Source organism: Orcinus orca, chromosome 6 (genome assembly GCF_937001465.1).
Source record: "Orcinus orca chromosome 6, mOrcOrc1.1, whole genome shotgun sequence".
NCBI lineage: Eukaryota > Metazoa > Chordata > Mammalia > Artiodactyla > Delphinidae > Orcinus > Orcinus orca.
Genome location: NC_064564.1, coordinates 119,040,972 through 119,066,309, shown reverse-complemented (window position 1 = coordinate 119,066,309; position 25,338 = coordinate 119,040,972). Strand labels below are relative to the sequence as shown.

The 25,338-nt window shown below is 57.3% G+C and overlaps 1 protein-coding gene across 3 annotated transcripts in view; it reads right to left on the bottom strand.

Moving 5' to 3' along the window:
- KCNT1 (potassium sodium-activated channel subfamily T member 1) overlaps window positions 1-25,307 on the bottom strand; it is a 70,159-nt gene extending 44,852 nt beyond the window's left edge. For 2 of the 3 annotated variants that reach the window (XM_049711712.1, XM_049711719.1), the window contains exons 1-2: window positions 25,174-25,307; window positions 14,277-14,435 (exon numbers count right to left, since the gene is read on the bottom strand). In XM_049711712.1, the coding sequence (XP_049567669.1) occupies window positions 14,277-14,435; window positions 25,174-25,283 (269 nt within the window). In that variant the 5' untranslated portion in view covers window positions 25,284-25,307. Of the gene's footprint in view, window positions 1-14,276; window positions 14,436-22,991; window positions 23,130-25,173 lie in introns of those variants that run through there. The other variant, XM_049711714.1, reaches the window with a different exon arrangement.
- Between the last annotated feature and the right edge of the window lie 31 nt (window positions 25,308-25,338).

Below are 25,338 nucleotides of genomic sequence, written 5' to 3'. Positions count from 1 at the left end.
GCCACGTGAGGCGAGGCAGGGAGAGCGGACCCAGGCCCTGAGGAGTCCCAGCACTGCTTGCTCCCACGGGGCTCAGGCAGACTCAGACCCCATGGCTGTGTGTGGTGGGGTAGGGGACAGGCAGGAAGGTCGACTGCTCCTTTTGCTCAAGCACTTGCACCTTCTTCCAAAGGGCTTCATTCCTGCCGCACAGCAGCCCTGTGTCATTCTGTGTGTGGGGACTGCTGGCTGGGTGGGGGCGGGGCAGGCTGGCTGCAACTAAGGAGCCCATGTGCCGCAACCAAGAAGCCTGTGAGCCACAACTAAGGAGCCCGCCTACCGCAACTAAGACCTGGCGCAACCAGATAAATAAATTAAAAAATAAAATTAAATTAAAAAAGAAAAGAAATAAGCCCGTCGCAAGCGGACAAATCCTGTAGGATCCACTTACCTGGGGGACCTCGAAGAGTCAAATCCATAGAGACAGAAAGGAGATGGTGGGGGCCAGGAGCTGGGAGACGGAGTTAGTGCTGAATGGGGACAGAGCTTCAGTTTGGGAAGACGGGAAAGATCTGGAGACGGATGTGGTGATGGTTACACAACAACGTGAATGTGCTGAAAGCCACTGAGCTGTGCGCTTCAAGTGGTTAAGATGGTACATTTTTGGTGTATTTTACCACAATTCAAATAAACAATTTTTTTAAAAAGAAGGAAGGAAGGCAGAGAGAGAAGAGGAAAAGGGGGATAAAGAGAGGATGGACTTCATAAGACAAAGAACCCGGCCAACAATAAAACATGACTAGGAGCAGAAGGAATTCCCTAAACAGGCTTCAAGCACTAAACCCACTGGACAGGGACAAGCTCAAAAATGAGATATGTCGGTATCTCAACAGAGTGAGGGAAACAGGGAGATGACAGAAGTTTGGAGACAAACCGAGAGCCCCAACACTGAATCACGTGGGATCACTAATGCACCCAATCCAGAAAAGATGTGACTGAAAATGGAGTTACTGACAGAGGGATGGCCCTGCTGGCACAGCAGCAGATGCGGAGCAGACAGGAGCTGAGAGCTGTGGGAACACTCACGCGAAGAACTGCTTGTGCCCTGGATAGAGGCCCCAACCTGTTTTAAGTATTTAAAACATATTCAGAAAGTACTGAGAAGTATAATGATGAAAGAGTTCCAGGAAAATAAGGTGCAGGATGTGCCACACCCAGATATTGATTCCATTAATCTACTGGGCTTAAAGGATAAAGAAAGAATTCTCCAGGCAACAAGACAGACAATGCAAACCAAGTGAAGGGTAGAGCAAGCTGGCTGCAGGGGCTGGGGGAGGGGAGGGGGAGTGAATGTTTAATGGGGACAGAGCTTTGGTTTGGGAAGATGAGAGAGATGGGTGGTGGTGACGGTTGCACATTAAGAATATGCTTGGGCTTCCCTGGTGGCGCAGTGGTTGAGAGTCCGCCTGCCGATGCCGGGGACGCGGGTTCATGCCCCGGTCCGGGAAGATCCCACATGCCGCGGAGCGGCTGGGCCCGTGAGCCATGGCCGCTGAGCCTGCGCATCCGGAGCCTGTGCTCCGCGACGGGAGAGGCCACAACAGTGAGAGGTCTGAGTACCGGAAAAAAAAAAAAAAAGAATATGCTTACTGTACTTAAAGACAAAGACTGTAACAAGAAGCAAAGAAGGGCATTACATAATGATCAAGGGATCAATACAAGAAGAATATATAACAATTATAAATATATATGCACTCAACAAAGGAGCACCTAAACACATAAAACAAACATTAATAGACACAACGGGAGAAATTGACAGTAACACAATAATAATAGGGGACTTTAACACCCCACTTAAATCAATGGATCAGACAATCCAGACAGAAAATCAGTAAGGAAACACCACTGGTCTTAAATGACACATTAGACCAGGTGGACTTTATATATATATATATATAGAGAGAGAGAGAGAGAGAGAGAGGGAATGACTCATCCCAAAGCAGCAGAATACACATTCTTTTCAAGTGCATATGGAATATTCTCCAGGATCGATCACATGCTAGGCCACAAAACAAGTCTCAGTGAATTTAAGAAAACTGAAATCATATCGAACATCTTTTCCAACCACAACACTATGAAACTAGGAAAAAAACTGCAAAAACCACAAACACGTGGAGGCTAAACAATATGCTACTGAACAACGAATGGATCACTGAAGAAATTAAAGAAGAAAATAGAAACATACCTGGGGACAAATGAAAATGGAAACACAATGATCCAAAATCTGTGGGATGCAACAAAAGCAGTTCTAAGAGGGACGTTTATAGTGATAGTGATACAAGCCTATGTCAGGAAATAAGAAAAATCTCAAATAAACAACCAAACTTTACACCTAAAGGAACCAGAAAAAGAAGAACAAACAAAACCCAAAGCTAATAGAAGGAAAGAAATCATAAAAATCAAAGCAGAAATAAATGAAGTAGAAAGTAAAAAAATCAATAGAAAAGATCACTGAAACTGAGAGCTGGTTCTTTGCAAACGTAAAGAAGATAGATAACCTTCAGCCAGGTTCACCAAGAAAAGAAGAGGGAGGGTCCAAATCAATAAGATTCGAAATGAAAAAGAAGTTACAGCTGATACCACAGAAACACAAAAGGTCATAAGAGATTACTACAAACAATTATATGCCAATAAAATGGACAACCTAGAAGAAATGGACAAATTCCTAGAAATGCACAATCTCCCAAGACTGAACCAGGAAGAAGTAGAAAATAGGAACAGACCAATTACCAGTAATGAAATTGAATCAGTAGTAAAAATCTCCCACAAACAAAAGTCCAGGATCAGACAGCTTCACGGGTGACTTCTACCAAACCACTAGAGAAGAGTTAACACCTACCCATCTCAAACTATTCTAGAAAATTGCAGAGGAAGGAATGCTTCCAAACTCATTCTATGAGGCCAGCATCACCCTGAAACCAAAACAAGACAAAGATATCAAAAAAAAGAAAATTACAAAAAGAAGAAAATTACAGGTTAATATCACTGATGAACAAAGATGCAAATATACTCAACAAAATATTACCAAACTGAATTTAATAATACATTAAAAAGATCATACACCATGATCAAGTGGGATTCATCCCAGGGATGCAAGGATGGTCCAATAGCCACAAATCAATCAATGTGATACACCACATTAACAAATTGAAGAATACTAACCATATGATCATCTCAACAGATGCAAAAACACCTTCTGACAAAATTCAACATATTTTTATGTTAAAAACTCTCAACAAAGTGGGTATACAGGAAACAAACCTCAACATAATAAAGGCCACATATGACAAGTCCACAATTAACAACATAGTCAATGGTGAAAAGCTGAAAGCATTTCCTCTAAGATCAGGAACAAGACAAGGATGTCCATTCTTGCCGCTGCTATTAAACACAATACTGGGAGTTCTAGCCACAGCACTCAGACAAGAAAAAGAAATCCAAATTGGAAAGGAAGAAGTAAAACTGTCACTGTTTGCAGGTGACATGATACTATACATAGAAAATCCTAAAGATGCCACCAGAAAACTGCTAGAGCTAATCAATGAATTTGGTAACATTGCAGGACACAAAATTAATATACAGAAATGTGTTGTACTTCTATACACTAACAACAAACTATCAGATAGAGAAGTTAAAAAAAATCATGTTTACCATCACATCAAAAAAAAACACCTAGGAATAAATCTAACTAAGGAAGTAAAAGATCTGTAAGAAAACTGTAAGACACTGATGAAAGGAACTGAAAATGACACAGAGGTCAAGATATATCATGCTCATGGATTGGAAAAATTAATATTGTTTAAATGACCATACTACTCAAAGCAATCTACAGATTCAATGCAATCCCTGTCAAAATACCAATGGCATTTTTCACAGAACTAGGACAAATAATTCTAAAACTTGCATGGAAACACAAAAGCTCCTGACTGGCCAAAGCAATCTTGAGAAAGAAGAACAAAGATGGAGGTATCATGCTTCCTGACTTCAGACTATACTACAAAGCTATTGTAATCACAACAGTATGGTACTGGCACAAAAACAGAAAAATAGATCAACAGAACAGAATAGAGAGCCCAGAAATAAACCCACACACTTATGGTCGGTCAATCTGTGACAGAGGAGGCAAGAAAATACAATGCAGAAAAGACAGTCTCTTTCCCAGTGGTGCTGGGAAAACTGGACAGCTACATGTAAAAGAATGAAATTAGAATGCTCTCTAACACCATATTAAAAAAAAACTCAAAATGGATTAAAGACCTAAATGTGAGCCCTGAAAACATAAAACCTAGAAGAAAACAAAGGCAGAACACTCTCTGACATAAGTCGCAGCAATATATTTTTGGATTTGTCTCCCAAGGCAAAGTAAACAAAAACAAAAGTAAACAAATGAGACCAAATTAAACTAAAAGCTTTTGCACAGCAAAGGAAACCACCAACAAAACGAAAAGACAACCTACCAAACGGGAGAAAATATTTGCAAATGATATGACCAATAAGGAGTTAATACTCAAAGTACATAAAGAGCTCATACAACTCAATAACAAAAAAACAAACAACTGGATTAAAAAATGGGCAGAAGACCTGAACAGACATTTTTCCAAAGAAGGCATACAGATGGCCAACAGGTACATGAAAAGCTCAACATCACCAGTCGTCAGAGAAATGCAAATCAAAACCACAATGAGATATCAAGTCACACCTATCAGAATGGCTAACATCAAAAAGACCACAATTAACAAATGTGGGCGAGGATGTGGATAAAAGGGAGCCCTAGAATACTGTTGTGGGGAATGTAAATTGGTGCAGCCACTGTGGAAAACAGTATGGAGCTTCCTCAAGAAGGTGAAAATAGAACTACCATAGGATCCAACAATCCCACTCTCCTGGGTATATATCCCCCAAATCCTTGAAAACACTAATTCAAAAAGATACACGCAACCCAATGTTCATGGCAGCATTATTTACAGTTGCCACAATATGGAAGCAACCTAAGTGTCCATCAACAAATGAAAAGATAAGAAGACGTATGTATAAATACAATGGAATACTAGTCAGCCCTAAAAAAAAAATGAAATTTTGCCATTTGCAACAACGTGGATGGACCTGGAGAGTATTATGTTTAGTGAAATAATTCAGAAAGAAAAAGGCAAATACTGTGTTATCACTTATATGTAGAATCTAAAAATAAAACAAAGGAATGAACATAACTAAACAGAAACAGACTCAGAAACAGAAACTGACTCTGGCCCTCCCACCTCCCTCTTCAAAAAGACCTGTGATCCCATGGGGTCCACCCAGATGATCCAGGACTGTCTCCCCATCTCAAGATCCTTAACTTCAACACATCTGCAAAGCCCCTCTTGTCACCTAAGACACTTGCAGGTCCCAGGCATTAGGACATGTACATCTTTGGGAGGGGGGCATTGCTCAGTCCATCACACATGGTGAACCTATGTAACGCCATTAGTCAATACATGAAACCCAGAAAGAGTAGTCCAGAAAAAACACCTTCAGCTGTCATCCTTTGAGGCTGCTATAATACACTTTGAAAACCGGTAATTAAATGGAAAGGATTGAGCGTGTTTTCCTGCTTTCTCAGCAGGAATTATGTTTCGGGGTGTACAACCAGCTCCCATTGATATAGGAAAACCACCAGTTAAAGAAGAATGTGGCTTATACTCAAGGAGGGTGGAGCAGAGCCGGAAAGGAGCTTGTCCAAGCCGCCACAGAACGTGGGGTCAGGGAGGACGTCCGGTGGGGTTGCCACCCTTAGCTGCACCAAGGAGGGGGAATGCATGGTCGTATGACGACGGATCACCTCGCACAACTGCCCCGTGCAAGGGCTGGGCTGTCATCGTTAAGCCATCGTGTCCCTCTGGCCATCTCTAACGGAGGGACAACCAGGACCTGGGGCAACATGGGGACCGTGGTGGCACTTAAAACCTTCTCTTGCCTGAAACATTTGAGTTCCGTCCACGAGCCCTTCAGATCCAACATCCAGTTTACAGGAATACTGGAGGCGGAGCAACAAGCTGAGCCACCCACCAAGAGGCAACCAGACACACAGACGGCAGGACATTCTGTAGGACCAGAGGCCTGGCGTGTCAGCTGCCTATGCTGTGTGACAAATTGCCAACTTCACAGCTTAAAGCAACATATACTCGCAGTGCCGAGGTTAGAAGACCGGGTGTAGCTTAGCTTGGTGTCTCGCTTAGGGTCCCACGCATCTGCAATCAGCATCAGCGGGGCTGAGTTTCCACCTGGACCCCTGGGGAAAATCCGCCTCCAAGCTCATCCAGTTGGCTGGATTCAGCTCCTGGCGGCTGTAGGACTGAGGTTCCCCTTTCCTGCTGGCTGTTGGCTGCTCAGCCCCTAAAGGCTGCCCTCCATCCCTGGGCCCCTCCACCTTTAAGGTGGCAATCGTGGGTCAGATTCCCCTGTGCCCCAAATCTTTTCTTCCACTTCCAGCCAGGGAAAACACTCTTGCTTTCAAAGGGCCCCTGTGACCAGAAAGGGCCCAACCTCCTGGTGATTCACTCAGCCAACTGGTTAGTAACCTTACTTATAATGCAGAATTGCCATGGGTATGAGCTTCCTACGGCTGACGTAACAAAGTACCACAGTCTGGATGGCCTGAACAACAGAAATTCGTCCTCTCCCAGTTCTGGAGGCCAGAAGTCCAAGATCAAGGTGTCAGCAAGGCCGGCTCCTTGTGAGGCCGTGAGGGAGGATCATTCCAGGTCTGTCTCCAGATTTCTCTCTTTTAAAAGGTCACCAGTAGGGACTTCCCTGGTGGTCCAGTGGCTAAGACTCTGCATTCCCAATGCAGGGGGTCCGGGCTTGATCCCTGGTCAGGGAACTAGATCCCACATGCTGCAACTACAAGACCCTGCACATAGCAACGAAGATCCCACGTGCTGCAACTAAGAGGTGGCGCAGCCAATGATAATAATAATAATAATAATAAATAAATGTTAAAAAAAAAAAGGCCACTAGTCATGTCGGATTAGGGCCCACCCTAATGACCTCATGCTCATGTAATGACCTCTGAAGACCCTACTTCCAAATAAGGAGATCCTGGGGGTGACAGTTCACCATCTTTACCGGCTTGGAGATTAGGGTGGGGGACCTGGGGAGGCCACACTTGGTAGGAGCCACTCTGGATTAAAAGGAGTCAGTGAACCGTAATAACCAGATGCAACACAATATTCCTGGACCAAACAAACCAGCCGAGAAGGACAGGTTGGGGCCACCAGGGAAATGTCTCCCCCAAGGCAGGTATGTGCTGCCCCCTCCCTGGACTCCATCCTGGCTGCAGACCCAGAGCCAGGAGCCCTCACCCACTCCCCCCAGGCTCTCTGATCACCTCGTGGGCACCACCCGGGGCTCCCCGACTTCTCAGGGGAGACGCCTCCTCTCCTCCTGCCTCCCCAGTGCAGACACGAGTCTCAGGAGATGCCCCATAGATGCCCCACGAAATCTGTGCTCCCCCAGAGGCTCCAGGGGAGGGTCCTTCCTGCTTCTTCCAGCTCCGGGCGGCCCCAGGCGGCCCTGGCTTCTGGCCACGTCACCCCAGTCTCTGCTCCGTCTCCCCAAGGCTTCTCCTGTGTGTGTTTCTCTTCTTACGAGGATACCAGTCAGCGGATGTAGGGCCCACCCTAAATCCAAGATCATCCCATCTCAAGATCTTTACCTTAATTACATCTGCAAAGACCCTATTGCCAAATAAGGTCACGTTCCCAGGTGCCAGTGGACGTGAATTTGGGGGACACCATTTCAAAGCACTGCAGTAGGTCCGCGGTTCTTTCCTGCAGACCCCCCTCCTAAAGTTCCCCCGATCAGCTGTGCGACCTTGAACAGGTCTTTTCCTGCACATCTGCCTCTACTCCCCAGGTGCCTGCACCCCGTGGCTGAGGGGAGAGGGGAAGGCTCTCCCTCTGGGGACCCTGGGATGTTCTCGGGGTGTAAGGAATCTGAAAGCAAGGCAGAGCTTAACCCCATGAAAGGTTACCAGCCATCTCTTTTTTTAAAATTTTTTAAATTAATTAACTTATTTTAGTTTTGGCTGCGTTAGGTCTTTGCTGCGTACAGGCTTTCTTTAATTGCGGCGAGCGGGGTCTACTCTTCCTTGCAGTGTGTGGGCTTCTAGTTGCGGTGGCTTCTCTTGTTGCAGAGCACCGGCTCTAGGCGCAAGGGCTTCAGTAGTTATGGCACGCAGGCTCAGTAGCTATGGCTCACGGGCTCTAGGGCGCAGGCTCAGTAGCTGTGGTGCACGGGCTTAGTTGCTCCACGGCACGTGGGATCTTCCCGGACCAGGGCTCAAACCCGTGTCCTCTGCCTCGGCAGGTGGACTGCGCCACCAGGGAAGCCCCGGCCATCTCTTTTGTAGCGTCCACCTTGTTTCCCCAAGCCTGCTGTGGATGGAATGTGTGTGTCTCCCCAAACTCACATTGAAGCCCCAACCCCCAGTGTGATGGTGTTTGAAGGTGGGGCCTTGGGAGGTGATTAAAGTTAGATGAGATCCCGAGAGTGGGGCCCTAAGATGGGATTAGTGCCCTTATGAGAGCACGTGCTCTCTGTGTCTCTGCCTGTGTCTCCCGTGAGGACACGGTGAGAAGGAGTCTGTACACCAGGAAGAGGTCCCACCAGCCCCCCCGCCCACCCCTGGCTGGTATCTGATCTCAGACTTCCAGCCTCAGAACTGTGAGAATTAAGTGTCTGCTGGTGAAGCCCCTAGGCTGGGGTGTTTGTCACAGAGCTCGAGCCGCCTGAGACCCAGCCTGGACACTCTCACCTCCCATTTTCACTCCAAGTGGATGAAGCCGAATGACACGTGCACAGAATTTTCAACGGCAAATGGCACATCGTGGGAAGCCTATCAGGAGTGAAGGGAACCGCAATGTGAAACAGAAACCGAGCGTGCTTTCCGTGGCGCTGGAGGATGCTGGCCACCCTCTCGCTGGATGTCTGTGCTCTGCTTTGCACTAATCGGGAGGGACTTAATTTTGATTCGTGTGCACAAGTCCCCGGGATGCAGGCTTAGAGGCAAAGAGGTGCACTGAGATGTCCAACACCAGGGGCCGGGATGGGGACCCGGCTCCCAGGGACGCCCAGTTCGCCATCTCAGGGTCTCCCGCAGTATCCTCGGGATGTGGGCAAGGGCAGCCAGGGCCCCTTCTCATCACAGAACTGCTAACACCTTGACCGGTCTACCCCTAATCCTGGGTCACTGAGAGCGTGGCTGTCTTCCAGGTGCAGACTCAGGTCCAGGAGCCCCGCCGACCTGCCTTGGTGTCCACGGGCTGGTGTGGAGGCCATCACACCGCTGCTCACACGTGTGTGCGCCCCTCCATCACCCACACCCTCCCCGTCCTGGTTGTTCTCATTCCTTCATCCTCCATCTTCTTGCTGTCTATCCTGCCTGCTCCTGGCCTCCCAGGACCGGGGGTGACCCAAGCCCCCACACGCCCACCCAGAGGGAAGGACACAGAATGGAGGAAGGCGCGGCCTGCCCCTGGGAGCACCGGCCACTCTCTGCGGGGGGGCCCCAGGTGACCATGGGGAGAACTAGACCTGGCCCAGTCCTACAGTGGTGTGGCAGAGATGCAGGCAAATGAGCCCCAGGCCCGGAAAGTGCTAGAAAGATTGATATAAATCTTACCCCCTTGGGACACAGCACACAGAATCGGCCAGGACCTGAGCCTTTCCTTGGTCTAATCATGCAGACAGAGGAAAGTGAGTCCCCAAGAGACACAGGGACACTGAGAGAGCCGCCTGGCGGCGTCCGGTTCAGCTCCCAGTGTCCATGCACCCAGCGCGCTCGCCACTGTTCTGTCTATGGTTTAAAGTCAGAAACTGCAGAGACGGAGGGGAGAAGGCAGAAAGCGCGCAGCTGCGGAGGACGTGGGCGGATCCCGGGAGGAGGTGAAGGACGCTGGGCTCAGGTGGGAGGGAGCTGAGGTGAGCACAAGCGTTTCAGGCCTGAGCTACGGAGGAAGCTGGGAGTGTTGGGGGCCCACTGGAGAGGCTGGTGTGAGGGCGGGCAGCCGTCCAGGGCGCAGAAGCAGCCGCCCCAGGGGTGACCAACTTACGCAGGCAGGGGGTCCGGGAGGACCCCCGGGCCTTGGGCCTGAACACCCAGGTGGCTGCTCTGGGTGGGGAGGGGCTGTGGGGGGAGGTGTGGCATCTGGCTTTAGACCCACACTCCGGGGTGCTGGACGACATGTCCCCCGCACCCCAGCACCATCCAGTCCTAGTCTGCATGGAGCTGAAGGTGGCAGGGGACCCCCAACCTGCCTGGGCCCCACCAGCCTGCGCCACCACCATTTCCCAGGTGGGCCGTGTCCTCCAAGGCCTTCAGGTCTGTGACGGACAGAGGCCCCTGGCCAGGATGGGGCCGGCGTCCCACCTTTGCCCCATCCTGACTGCGGCTAAGCAGAAGCCAGGCCCTGGGAATTTAAAGGTAAAACCAGGGGCTTGAACTCAGCCCCCGCGCAGGGAGAACCCAGGGGACCCCGGGGGGCTGGGCCTGCTCCAAAGGCACCTCTCTGAGCCCTGCCTGCCCCTCCCAGAGCCCAGCCCAGGGGTCAGAGGGTCCAGCCCTGGGGGCCATGGCTGCCAACAGTGGCTCCTGCAGGGCGGGGCAGGGGTCTGTCCTCAGGGCGCTGCCCGCAGCGCAGGCCTGCCTCCCCCCCTCTCGGCTTGCTGGGTGAAACAACACGGGGTGCCGCTCACTCCCACGGCAGCAGCCAGGCTCCATCCTCTGCTGCTGGGAGCTCAGGGAAGCACAGAACACGGCCCTTCTGGGCAGCGCTCTAACCCTGGAGGCCTGGCCTCCTCACCTCCCTGCAGCCGCGCTGCCCCGGAGCCCCCAGAGGGGCGCACACACCTCCCCACCCCCCCACCCCGTCCCCCACTAGATGCCTGGGGGCGGGGGGGCACGGACCCTGACGTCACCTCCTGCTGTGGGCTGGGGTCCTGGACAGACAGGCAGCTGGGGAAAGCAGCTGGTCCCAGCACGCGGGCCAGGAGAACACCTGGCCGGGCCTTCTCACCTGTGGCTCTGCCCACCCCAGCCTTTGGCTGGTTCTAACCCTCGTGGGAGACGAGCCTGTGGTGGGACAGCCCGTGTCCCCCGCACCGCAGTGCAGAGAGGGTGTGAGGTGTGGCGGCTGGCTGGAGCCTCGTGTCCATGTTACAGACCAGGAAAGGAAGCAACACTTACAACGACCAAAGCCCCGTCTGCAAAGCCCTTTCCTGCTCCCCTCACAGCCGCCTCTTCCAGGCCAGGCCACCAGCAGCCCTTTGCAGGAGGCGGAGCGGGCGTGGGGGCTCACCGCCCAGCCAGGCCTGCAGCCCCTGAGCCCCACAGGGGGCCCTCAGAGCCCCAGGTCCATCCCCCAGGACCAGGTACACCAGGCGCACTGGAGGGTCCGCTGCGGACGGGGAGGGGCCTCCTGGAGCTGCCCCTTGGCTCCTGGGGCGAAGGGGCAGTGAGCTGACCCGGGACAGGGTAGGGAGCCCCGAGCCCCAGGCCTTGGAGGGTCCAGGTCTAGGGCTTCTGCCTAGAGCCCTGCTCCCCAGGAGCCCTGAGACCCGGCCACAGGCAGTGATGAGGGTCCCCTAGGACCCTGGCTTCCCCCTGAAGGTGGGCCAGTCCTGGCTCTGCCTGCCTCCTCGCTGCCCCCCTGCAAGAGGCTGGCCAGCAGTCTCCTTCGCTCACGCGGGCTGAGCCCCCCTCCCCCCAAGGCCACGGTGTGTGAGGCTGTGGTGACTCATGGCTGTGGCTTTATTCCCCTGGAGAACAGGAAGCCCACAGCCCTGGCCGCCTACCCACAGCCTGCCAGGAGTCGGGCAGCAGCGCCCCCGCTCACCCCACAGAGGCTGCCCCGGGGCGCGTGAGCGGGGCTGGAAAGGAGCCCAGGCAGCAGGGACCCGGGAGCGCGCGTGGGAGGGCAAGCACAGTTCTTCTCCCCGAACCCACGACGCCCCCCGTTTGCAGTGCCGATTCGCCCAGGCCACCGGCCCTTCCTCCTGCAGCCCCAGGACCCCGGCCCCGGCCCAGCCCCGGGTTCTGCGGGACTGTCCCTGGGGCACACGGAAGCACGGGGTGAGTGCACACGGCCCTGCTGGTGGGGCAGGCTGGCCTCCTTGGCCTCCAGCCTCTCGGGCCCTCCAGCTGCCCCACAGCCTCTCAGCCCCAGTGCCTGCTCCCTTCCCTCACCCGATGTACAGACACATCCTTACCACCTCTCCACACGTGCAGCACAGGGTCTCCACGCCTGCCCGGGGACCACGGGGGCCTGTCCTCTGGAGGACTCCCCCTACCCCCCCCCCCCACACACATACACACACACAGCCCATCTCTGAACACCATGGGCACACAGCACAAAGTCCCTGGGCCCAGCACACAGGAGACCTTCCCCCTGAAAACAAGGCCGAGGAGAACAGAGACTGGGGGGTTGCCAGGAGCTGCAGGGCAGTGACTGCTCACGGGTACGAGGTTTCCGTCTGGGGTGACGGAATGCTCTGGAACTACATAGTGGTGATGATGTATATGTGCCAAATGTCACTTTATACTTTAGGTTTTTTTACCTATATTTTTACCTAAATTACCTATATTTTACCACAATAACCACCCCCCCCCCCCGCCAAGCCACAGGGTCCAGAGCACGGTGGAGGATTCAGTGCCAGCTTCCCATTTCCCAGGGGACAGGGACAGTTCCCTCCAGGCAGACACACGCCACCCCTGGCTGACGGCAAGGACCTGCCGTCCACTCCTAAAATCTAAGGGATGTGTCACTGCAGTTACATCAGCTGCAGTCACTGGCGTTTCTGGAGCATCTGGAGGCCCCAGGCCCACTCGGGGAGGTGGATGCCGTTTCCTGCCCGCCTATGAAAGAACCTCTGGGGCTGCTGTTATCGAGAATTAATCACGTCCCGGCGGAGCAGGCTGGTACTTCCTGGTGCTGACTCAGGAAGGTGCTGAGCTCACGTCTGGCTTAGAGAAGTGCTCGGTCTTGCCCTCCTCTGCCGCTGCCCACCCAGATAGCTAAGCGAACTCTTCACCTGGGCGTGTGTTTTCGGGTGGGTTTACCTATTACCACAGTACTCAGTCCAACAAGATAAAACTACACGGCCTTCATGTGCCCCTCTGCTGGGTTTGCACCCTTGGTTCTATGTGGGTGAAGCCCTTGGGTTCCATCTCTCCTCCTGATTCCACCTGGAGAATGCAGCTGAATGCTATGGGAGGTCTGGAAGGATGTTCTGTTTCCGGCAGGCAGAATGGATTTTAAACTCACTTTCCACAAGTCTCACACACAGTCCTTACATACTGGCCTCCTCCACAAGCACGATTTCTTTCCCAGCTGCAGCCGCAGCAGTGGATTATTCTGAGAGCCTGATCTGGGCCCTGACGGATTTCAACCTCACGGACTTCATGGGCTAACTTGAATAAGTGCACTGTTGGGACAACTGCAGATTCACGAGCCCAGTTCAGGGCTTGGTGGGGAAGGAGACCCGCAGATACCGCGGCCCCTCCCCCAACACACTGCAAGGGAAGTGCTTCTGGTCCGAAGTCCCACAGGCTCCAGCCTGAGGCCCTGCACGCATAAAGAACTTCCCCCGAGGCTGACGGAGCTATGGTGCTGGGTGTCTACTGAGACAGCTATTTGGGGAAAGGGCAGAGAAAAGCAACATTCCTCCCAGCTTCCTGCCAGCCTCCTCAGCACATGAATTATTTCCAAGGGCTCATTTTGCTGGTCCTTTGCCGAAAGACTCAAGTTCATTTTGCTTTGTGCCCCCCAGAAGAATCCGAGGTGAGGGCACGTTGTCATCCCTGGTAAGTGACCACAACATGAGCTCCCTTAATTAATAATAAATGACCACAGCCAGCGTCTGGAGGACGCCAGCCCTCAGCCAGCCTGCGGGGCTTCGCCACGTGGCGCTTCCGGCCCTGGCTTGTGCCCAAAATCAGCAGAGCTGCCAGCGGGACTGGGGGCCTGTGGGCAGAGCCAGGGAGGCTGGCCCGGGGATTGGTCTCTGGGACTCCCCAGCACAGAGCCTCCCGTCCCATCGTCCAGGCTCCTCCCGGGAAAATGCTTCCCACCCTCCCCACCCCCCAACTTCTCCGGGTCCCGGAAACCCGGGAAAGTTGAAGGGCGCGGGCCCCAGGCAGCGCGGGCGCAGCGGCGGCCTTCAGCACCACGGACAACTCCGCGCGCCGACCCCCGCCCTACCTGTCGTCGTTCTGGAAGGACTGGTCGCCCAGCAGCAGGTCCCGGAAGCGGTACCGCGGTGGCAAGGGCACGAGCTCCGAGTCCAGGTCGCTCATCTTGAGGCTGGCGGTGTCCAGGAGCGCGCCGTCCCCGCGGCCGCCGTCCCCGGCGCCGGGCTGCCTGCGGGCACACGCCAGCGCCCCCTCAGCCTGCGCCCGCGCTCGGCGCGCAGGGCGGCCCCCGGCCAGCACAGCCCCCACCGGCCCCGCCGCCCCCGGGCCCCCCGCCCCCGGCCCGCGCGCCCCGCCGCCCCCGGCCCGCCCCGTCCCCCCACGCGCCTGGCCGCGCAGCACAGCCCTGCCGCTGCGCCCACAGCTGCTGCCGGGCTGCGCGGCCCACTCGGAACAAAGCACCTCCAGGGCGTTGGGGAGGTCCACCACTGCCGATGGCAGGGTTAGGCGCTCACACCACCCCCGATGCCGCGGGGGCCGTGGAAGCCCTCCCGGCTCCCCCCACGCAGACTTTGCCAAAGCCGGCTGCTCAGCCTCCCTCAGGGCCCAGGACACCTAGCTCCCCCTCAAAGACCAGACCCTCAGGCTGCTGGGCTCGGGGGAAGTGACCAGGAGGCTTAAGAAGAGGCCCTCATCTGCGGCCTCCCTGGGGCCGAGCAGCTCAGCTCGGATCAGAGCCTGCGAGGGGGTGTCAGCAGGGGAGGGCGGGATCCCTCTGAGCCCCTAGCTGTCCCTTTGCCCAGTGTCACCAGGATTCTGAGGCCACAGAGACCCCTGTCCCAATCACCTGGCAGTGGTAGAGCAGGGGTCACACCCGGTAAACCGGGAGGGTCCCTGGCGGTCTGCAGCCTCCTGGGGCACTGACACTCGTCTTCCGGGGCTCCTCCCCCTTTCCTGCCCCCATCCCCACACCCAGGTGAGCTCTGGCTGCAGTTACCCTCACGCAGCGAGGCTCCCAGTTTCCAGCGTCCAGGGCAGCAGCCCCCAGGGCCCTCTGGACATCACAACAGGCCCCCTCTGCCCTCCAAGTCAGAGGCTCACTAGCTACCCCTGGAGCCCCGCCACAACACAGGGTGCCGGATGCAGCAGGGCAGCTGCACGTCGGTAACTAGTTAACTAGTGGGGATTCTCAGAGGCCCCGGCCACCAGCGCAAGTGGGAGTCAGGTCAGACCCCGGGGACCCCCGGCCCTCTGGCAACCACCTGACCTTCCAGGTTGAGTCCAGCCCAAGGCCACACCTAGGTGCTGCCCCTCAGCGCCCGGTGGGACACCGGTGGGGAGGCAGGAGTTATAATATCTCCCCGCAGCCTCTGCCCGCTGGGCTGAGCCCTCACTCTCTCTTCTAAGAGCCAAGACCCCAGGGTCGGGGGAGCAGCACATCAGCTGTGACCCTTTAGTGGTGGACCTGGGAATGGCCTCCTGGGCCCCTTCTCAGTCACCACAGGAGGCAGGGCAGATGAGTTGGGGCGGGGGGGAGGTGGGTTCTCCCCACTGTCAAGCCCGTCCCCCCAAGGGACAGGAGGAGGACGGAGGAGCCCAGCTCAGCCTCTGGGCAGGTGCAGGGGTCTGCTGACCACACTCACTCCCACGCTGAAAAACCACGGGCAGGCTGCACGAGAGGCTGGGAGGCCAGGGCCACTCACCTGGAGCACGAGGTCCACGCGGGCGGGTGGGCACTATGGACCCCTCCTCGCCCTCCCCAACCTGGTAAGGGCAGACACATTCCCTGGGCCCCCACCGAGGGCCTGGCCCATGCCTCCCGACCCCCTGGACGAGCAGCAGGCAGGTGTCAGCCCCCCATCCCACGGCCATCGGGAGCTGCTCAACGACCGTCCCAGGCCAAGGCTGCGAGAGACCACGTGGGCCCAACACGCCTGCGTGCCGTCCTCCCGGGTCCCGGGGTCAACCCCGAGGATCTGGCAGCATTCGAGAAATAACATTTCCTTAATTGCATCAGCGTGGCTGCATGTTTTTCCTTAGTCACAAGCTGGTGGGGCCGTGGGTAGGGGCACGCAGGCGGGGGAACCACACGGGCCGAGGTTGGGGGCTGCGTCTTCTTGCTTTTGCCCCTTTCTTGCCAAAAGCCCCTTTCAATGGCAGAACCCCAAGAGGCTGCAGCTCCCCGGGCGTGGCTGCCTCTGACCCCCTCCCCACTCGGACCTGCTTTGGGTTTTCTCTCCTGGCCTCAAGGCCCGGACACGGCAGGGCCCGTGGAAGCGCTCGGAACCCAGGGCCGCTGTTTGCTTCAGGGGGACACAGCGGGGGTAGGAAGTGCACGAGGAGTCAGAAGGCCAGGCCCCTGCCCACACGCTGTGGCCTGGGGAGGATGAGGGGGGACGCTGCCCTTCTTCCCTGACGGTGCTGCTGGGACACTGGACACTGGAGTGAGCACAGGGTGCAGAGCAGATGCCCCACAGGCCTCCTGGCATCCTGCCTCGTTGCACCAGCGGAGCCGAAAGCCCACATGAACCTGAGTGTTTGTTGTGCTGGCCGAGAACCAGGGCCCCAGGTCTCCTGGAACGGTGCCGCTTGCAGGAGGGAGGGGGCGGGCTGAGGCCTGTCTCCGAGCCCAAAGGCTTGTGTCGCTGAGAGCTCTTGGGCATGCGGGAGTGTGGGGGGGTCCCATCCGCCTCGGAGCTGAGATGGTCCAGGTGGGGCGAAAGCAGGGCCCCACCTCGACCTCCTCGTCTCTCCTTCCCACTCCCTCTTCCCTGCGGGCCCAGAGGGGCCGGGAGGAAGTCTGGGACCCCCAAACCACGCCCATTATCCTTTCTGTTCTGTGTGCTGGCCACATGGAAGAACGGCCGACTTCTATGAGAACTCAGTGCTCCGGTGGCATAAAGAAGGCGTCCGTCTCCCCGGCCCTAGCTCGCCCTCAGGACAAGCATGGAACTTCATCTGTGCGACTCACCAACCCCTGCCGAGCCAGGGCAGAGCAGCCCCCTCCCAGGCGAGGCCTTGGGGACTCAGGGCCCGTCGGCGTAAACCCGCAGGCCCGGGGAGCCACCAAGGGTCCTGATGACTGAGCGGGCTCGCTCCTGCCCCATGAGTCCATGCTGGGTGGCCCCATGAAAGTCACTGCACCTCCCTGAGCCTCAGTTCCCTCATCTGTAGATGAACATCCTGACGCCGTCTACCTTTAGCAGGTGACCGTGAAGATGTAAGGAGACAGCAAGGTTGAGGTGTGCAGTGTGGTATCCAGCACACGGGTGCGTAATCCACGTCAGTTTTTAATCTGGGGCTGGTGAGCTAGCAGTTTGGCCAAATTCCAGTGGACGAAGGGTCTGACCCCAGGCGTCAGGTTCCTGGGATGGCCAGCTCCCCATCACGGTCTCCCCAGTTTGGCCGGAGGCCCCTCTGGGGGCTTAGACTCGGATGCCGACCTACGGGATCCAACAAGGGAGGCTAAGGAGGAGAAAGGAAACCAACACCCGGCACACACGGCGGGAAGTCATCTCCCAGTTTGGTGCACACGTGCTCGCGCGCCCTGACCCTCCGGGCCCAGGGGAGGGAGAGCCAGGGCCCCAGCACCCAGGGCCAGCCGTGTGCCAGGCACTGCGAATGCAGCATGTGGCACAGAATCCTCAGAACCCCGCGTGCAGCCAGGACTCCCCGTCCCTCCGACGGGAGGTGAGGACCTCTGGGCTCACACAGCCTAGGAAGAGGCCCACAAAGTGGGGCGTGGGGAAGCCAGGTACACCTGATATGGGGCCGTCCTGTTTACCAGCAGCTGCACTGCCTACAGGCGGCCAAGGGGAACCCCTCTGAGGGCCAGGACTCCTGCTTCCCTTCCCTCCCAAATCCGCCCCCTTGGTGGTCAAGGAGTCAAGCACAGCTGAGGAGGGTAAAGTGGTCAAAAACCTGCTTCTCCGGCCAAAGGCCCCAGGCCCCAGTAGTCGCACAAGTTCCGCCACCTCAGTCAAACCATTCCAAAGCTCAGAAACAGAAGCGACTTTGCTTATCCTCCTAATCCCATCACCCAGATCCAGTGCAGACAACACCTACGTATACGTGAGACAGCCTCCCCTAACACTCTAGGTGTAAAAACCCTAAGGGAACTGTTACTAAGTGGAGCGCAGGAGCGCACACCACCACCGCACCAGCAGCACCACGCAGATCTACCTAAAGAAGAGTGCAACAGACTTCACCACGCAGAGACTAAAGGAGGGCTTCCCTGGTGGCGCAATGCGTAAGGATCCGCCTGCCATGCAGGGGACACGGGTTCCAGCCCTGGTCCGGGAAGATCCCACGCGCCGCGGAGCAACTAAGCCCGGGCGCCACAACTACTGAGCCCGCGCGCCTAGAGCCCGTGCTCCGCCACAAGAGCAGCCACCGCAATGAGAAGCCCGCGCACCGCAACAGAGAGTAGCCCCCGCTCGCCGCAACTAGAGAGAGCCCGCACGTAGCAACGAAGACCCAATGCAGCCAAAACTAAATAAATAAATTTATTTAAAAAAAAGAAATTAAAGGAGAAAATCCATATGATCTTGTGAGTAGATGCAGAAAAAAGATTTGTTAAGACCCCCAAACCCATTAATACATTAGATATAGGGGGAGATGTTCCTAATTTGATTAACAACAACCAAAAAATATCCAGGCAATGGTGGAATCCTGGAGGCATTCCCGCTCCAGTTGGGAACACAAGAGTCTGCCCACCACGATGGGCGTCCTCGGCTCCCACTGAGACGAAGCAAAGAGTAAGAGAAGGAAGAGATGGGGCTCTCACTGTCTGCAGCAGGCATCACCGTTTGCCAGGAAAACCCAAGAAAATCAGTTGAAACCTATTACAACAAATGAGAGCATCTAACGGGGTCACACAAACCCAAGGCAGGAGCGACAAGGCAGCATCACGGGAGGGAGGGCCTGCTCACGGCAGCCGTGCGAACTCAGGAACCGGGGCCCCGCTTGCCACCGGCCTCCAGAACCACTCAGAGCAACGGCCCACCGCTCTCCGGCGCTCTCACCGACAGCAGGAGGGGGTCGTGCTCCCAGAGCTCAGCAACCCTCCTCCAGGGGAAGAGGCAAAGCTGATGAGCTCCCGCCAATGCACACACGCATCTTCTCAGAACCTGTTTCCGAGATTCCCGCTGAAGGACAAATATGCGAGACCTGCCAGGACAGGTGTAAGAGGAAAACAGAGAAGGGACGGGCCTTGCCAGCTGTCAGGGCTAATTTACAGCTCCAGCAACGGGATCTCTAGGGCTTGGTACGAGAGAGAACACAGAGCAAGGGAATTCAGGAGAGAAAGGAGGCCTCGGGAGGGACATCAGTAAGTCAGTGCTGCTGTTGGAATGAGAGCAGCCCAACCCATCCTCAGGGCCTCTCACGGGATGCTCACAACATCCTGTGTGGTGGGAATGGCGTCCCCCCAGTTTGCTGACGGGGAAACAGACGCCACAGAACTGAAGTAACTCAGCTACCTGGGCAGGGCCAGTGCCGGAGCTCAGGTACTCTCAGTGGCTACGCCATCCGGCCGCGGGCCTTCCGTCAGCTAAAGAAAGACCCCAGCTCACAGCCCCCAAACGAGGAGGAGCCTGGAAGAGAATGCAGGGCAAAGATGCGTGGGGTCCAGAAGCTTCTTGTTCAGCAGGACAGACGTATCAATGCTTCCACGTGGGAACAAGACGCTTTTATTTAAAGACACGCTGATGAAGGGGAAGAACAGTGAGAGAAATCAGGTCGGTGCAAGGATGCCTGCAAGTCACGCAGGAAAGACAGACAGGCAGGAGGAGGCAAAGGACGAACGAACAGCAGCTCAAAGAAGAGAAAACAAAACAAAAAAGTCAACTGACACACACGTGAAGGACCTGCTGCCTCCCCGGCCACTAGAGAGACAGCCCAGCAAGTACCATGATGGCGGGGGGGGGGACTCTCTGACCCCGAGACTCCAGCTGGGACACCCTCCTCTATGCCTAGGACGCTGGGCACAGACCCTAGCTTCACGATGACCCTGCAGAAGGCCCGGACGTGTGCTACGCAGGACATGCTGCGCTGTGAACACGCAGGTCCCAGTGACCCGAGTGGACACATCTCTACAAAAGAGCAGCCCTCTCAAAGGATCCCGTTTAGGTTAAAAACGAAACAATCTGCTCGGAGAGGAGCCCAGTGAGACGGGGCTTTCTCTAGCTGCCTGGCTCATACCAGCTGTGCAGGATGTCCCCACCACACAGTGACAGCTCGGCGGGTGTGGGGGTGGCGAACGGTGAGCTAAGGGCTGTGCCTCAACCTTGCTGCTACACCAGGAGACGTACCGAGCAAGGCTTGAGTTACTGGACGTGAGAAGCGCCAGGACGACCTTCCTCTCCCCACGCATCACCAGGCTGCAGCCGCAGCCCCAGCCCTTGTCCTGGGCCCAGCCACGGGCCGGTCTCTGGGGAGGAAGGGCATATGACATCCTGGCGAAATGGCCCTTCTCCCCCCAAGGCTCCTTTATAAAGGAGTCCAGATTGCTTGCAATGCTCAAGCCAACCCGGAGTAGGACTGAGGGACACCCCCTCAGGCTCAAAGACGCGCTCTCTCTCCTCAGATGCATCCTTCAGTAGCTCACACTCGGTTCAAAATTTCCAAGGAAACTGGAGACCTATGACTGACAGAGGGATGGGGGATGTGTGCACGTGTGTGCACATGCGTGGGTACGCATGGACCTGTGTGTGTGCCTGCGTGCACACAGGCGTGTATGTGTGTATGCACAGTGCACACGCATGCGCACACATCCCTGCCCAGTGCCCCGCAGGGGAGTCCTGCAGACGTCACAGCACCACCAGGGTCGGGGAGCCGTCAGTCGAGCGCTGGGCTGGGTGCCCGCGGAAGCAGAAAACCGCCGAATCCCTCTGCTGACCGCGACACCCACCATAATAAAAAGGCCAAGCTGCTCAAGCTGCCTAGAGCTGGCGGGGGTGCACATCTGGGGAAGGACCACCCTCTCCCTCGGGGAGGAGCCTTTGAGTCAATGCCGTGGACGGCTGCTCACCGCCGTCTCCGAGCTGCATCAGATCCCAGAGGGGAAGCTCAGAACACGTCGTCGTTGTGCCAAATTCAAGCTGGAGAGCTATCGAAACAGACACTTCATAGCAGCTACCCCCGGCACAAAGCCAGCCCAGAGGACAGCGAGGAGGGGCCTGGTGGCCGTGTGGCCACGGGGCCTTGGGCGTGGCCACGGGGGCGCCATCCCCACCCCGGGCTTTCCCCAAGCCGTGGGCCCGCCCCCAGACACAGGGGAGGCAGAAGCCACGGGGATCGCAGTTCCCACCCTCCCGGCCGCCCACCTGGGCTTGGATATACCTCTGGGGAGAGCCCATGCTGCACGCCCCTGCGGGGGACGCGGTGTGCCCGGGGCCCTCAGTGCCGGGCAGCGAGCCCACGTCCAGATGGCAGACCCAGCACTTACCCCCTGGGTGCACGCCCCCTGGCTGGGTGCGTGGTGGCCACTGGGAGGTGCCGGGGGAGGCCTGGGCCGAGCTGCGGGGGGCTGAGGCGGAAAGCTGCCCTGTGTGCCCCACCCCCACAGCCGTGGGACTGGCACCACCGTGTCCCTGCTCAGCCACCAGGCTCCAAGGGCTGGCACAGCCTGCAGGGGCGCTCTGGGCCCTGCCTGGAAGCTGAGGCCCAGGTGGGGACACCCTGCCCACACCGCACACCCGGCAGGTCCCTCTCCTTAGAGCCTCACGTCCCAGAGAATCCAGCTCCCCGGCTGGTCTTCCTGTCCTTTGTCCTGTGACATCTGCCAGTACCTCCAGGGTCACCTCTCCCAACACCCTGGGGGCCCCCATGTCTGCCAGATGGGGTGAAATTCCGCACTCGCTTGGCACCTGGGGCCTCCGTCCCTGATTTAAGACTCGGAGCTCTTCCCAAGATCAGACACCTGCCGAGAGGTGTCCAGCAGCAACCTCTGGCCCAGCAGCCAGGGTCTCTGTGAAGACGGCTGAAGGCTCACGTGGGGCCTCCCCCGGGGCGGGAGGCTGTCCTATGGGCAGGAGGGGGGTTTCTGGTCACGTCATCGTCAACGTGCAGGGCAGCATCCCAGGCCCGCAAGGCTGGCACTGCAGGGTGGCCTCCAGGGCTCACTGCCCCATGCAGGACAAGCTGGCCACAGCCAGAGAGACTGCACAAGGGACCCCTGAACACACCCCCTGTGGGAAGTCTAAATCGCAGAGCAGACCTCTTGGGAAAGGCCTTTCCAGGAACCCCAGCCCGGAGCTGGCCTACTGACCCTGCTTCGTCCTCTGCAAATGGTTTAAACTTGCCAGCGTCTAGTACGGGCCTCGGCTACGGGCCAGGCCTCCCCATCCCCGAGCACGGTAGGAGGAAGAGGTTTTGGTGAACATGGGTGGCCCATCCGCACACACAGCCCACAGAGTTCCCACGACTCCTTTAAAACCGCCCGTGTCATCAGGCGCTGCCCCTGGGCCAGCACCCATCTCGGGGCTCCACCCAGGGGCTCCACACACCCGGGCACAGCCTGCAAATCCCCACATCCTCGGGGACGGAAGGAGAAGCCTCAGGGCAGAGTTCATGATTCAGTCACGAAACCCTCTAACAAAGCACGACTCCTGCCGAAGCAGGGTCGTGCCAGGTAACCCGGGATTAGTCAGACACACGGACAGGCTGGGACGCCCGTGGGAACGGTGGACGGAGCCCGCACGAGCGCACAGATGACACCCATGGACCCGCGGTGGACACAAGCCGAGCTCCGAGCGGGTGCCCCACCCCATCCCTGCTCACTCACCTCCGTCCTCCCGAGCTGTGGCCGTAGCCACCCCGGGCCGAAGGCGACCCCCAAGTTCCCTCTGGCCCCCAGACCAGGAAGCTGTCCCTCCTGCCGGACAAGACTGGCCTGCACCTCGGGCCTTGGGAACCTTTTCCCACGGACCCTGGGCCACTTCCTGCTGCCCCGCAGGCACCGCTCCCTAATATGGGCCGGGAGGGCTGGCCGTGACCTCCAGACAGACATGCACCCTGGCGGGATGCCAGCCCTAGATCTGCGCCTTCCACCCTTGGGGCCCAGAGGGTCCCGTGCTGGCCCTGGGTAGGCAGGGCTGTTGGGGGACCAGGAGGTTCCAGTGGGAAGGCGCAAAGCTAGGACTCTGGTTTCCAGGGCTGACCCTGCTGTGAAGCCTGGTGCGGGAATCCACCCCTCGAGCTCCACCAACCTGGATCCTCACACACCTACACGGGGTCTTCCCTCTCCAAGCTAAAGCCCAGCCCCCTGAGCTGCCAGCCTTGGCCTCCGCTGCCCCACCCCACCCCAGCCAGGCTCCCCTCTCAGCCAGTCTCCCCTGCTCTGGGCAGGCAGTGGGGTCCCTACCCAGCCTGCCTGACATACCCTTGGCCCTGGCAGCCACTCCACACGTGTCTGAAGCATGACGGCAAATCACTGCAGGATCAGAGGTCAGCTCCGACCAGGGGAGAGGAGCGCTGTCCCTGCGGACGCGGAGCCGTCTGGGGGACCGAGCCCCTACCTCGCCTGCAGCAGGCAGTCAAGTAGGGCAGGGGAACTGGACACGGGTCGTCAGAAAGATGGGTGACACCTGTCCAAGCAGGGAGATGGGCAGAGGGGCATCCGGACCACGTCACAAGACTCCTCTCTGGTCACTTATTCTGTGCCTGACAGACGCCACCTGGTTGATCCCTCAGGGCAGCCCGAGGGAGGTCCAGGCTGTGCCCACCTCATGGGGTGAACTCCACTTCCCAAGGATGCCACCTGCACAGCCTGCTCTCAGGGCCCCTGCCTCTCACCCAAAGCTGTGCCCCTAGGACCCCACGGGTGCCAGGCCTGCGCTGTCCCTGCAAAGGGACCGCCCTGACCCTTGACGTGTGGCTGGAAGCTTCCCCTTCCGGTCCTGGTCCCTCACCAGGAACGGCCCTTAAAGACCATTCGCTCCACCACTCACTTGGCAAGCTGGGAAGCCAAGTCCCACAGGGAAACAGCTGGAGCACCTGGCCTTGAACCCCAGCATCCACCCCTTCTCCGGCCTTAGAACAGCTGACCGAGCGGGACCCAGAGTCCAAGGTTCTGCCCAGCCAGGGAGGGTCACACACAGGGCAGCGGCTGTGGGTGACCTGGAGTCTGGCTCCTGGTGCAGGGTGAGGGGCAGACGTGTGTGCCTGTCCTCTGGGGCTGGTGGGGTGGGGAGGGCGCCCCTAGGACAGGGCCCTGGGGCAAACCCCCGTCGGGATTGTCACCGCTCTGCCCTTCCTGGGACGCCCACTGGCACGGTGCCCTCTGTGCCAGTCACCTGGACAGGCAGGAGCTTCGTGGCATCGTGGGACACTGCACAGGGAAGGTCGGCTCCCAGGCCACCTGGAAGCCCCTGTTAGTTAATTCTCTCCTCACACAGATGAATAAGCAGGGACCCTGAAAGACAAGTGACCAGCCGAAAATCACCAAGCGACTAGAACCCAGGACTCCTGCCCTTCATCTGACAGCCCACCTGCACCCCACAACCCAAACAAGGCTCTTAGGAGGAGCTGCCCTTGAAAACCCACTTCTACCTGGGGAAACCTGGCCCCTGTGCCTCGCTGGGTACAGCGCTGCCACCCCCACTGGCTCCTCCCCCAGGCTTAACCAGAGAGGGGGCTGGGAGGCCAGCACAGCACCTGGCCCCTCTGGCATGCCAGGCACTCCAGCTTCCTGCCCGCAGGGTCTGCGCCTCGTGGTGCCTGGGAGATGCTCACAGCCCCGCAGGTAAGAATGGCCACACTCTGGCCACCTGCTGGTCATCTGAGTAAGGGCTCGCCTCACTGCGACCGGGTCCTGAAGGGCACCCCTGTTCCCCACGCTCCCCACGCTCCAGGGTCCTGGGGAGCAGGTAGTCCTGGGAAGTGGGGATTTGAGGATGAGGGGCCCTGGGGTGGCACGAGCCCCGTCCGGGGTCCCTCCACGTGGGGGAGGGCACTGCAGACCGTACCTGGCGGCGCATCGGCCGTCGTCGAACACGAAGGTCCGGTTGGTGTGGCCCCCGCCGCGCGCCCCCCTGTAAACACCCCCCGGGCTGTGCGCCCCGTCCGGGAGCGGCATTGGGCTGGCGGCGGCTGCGACTCGGAGCCGAGGAGCAAACGAGTCGGGAGCGATT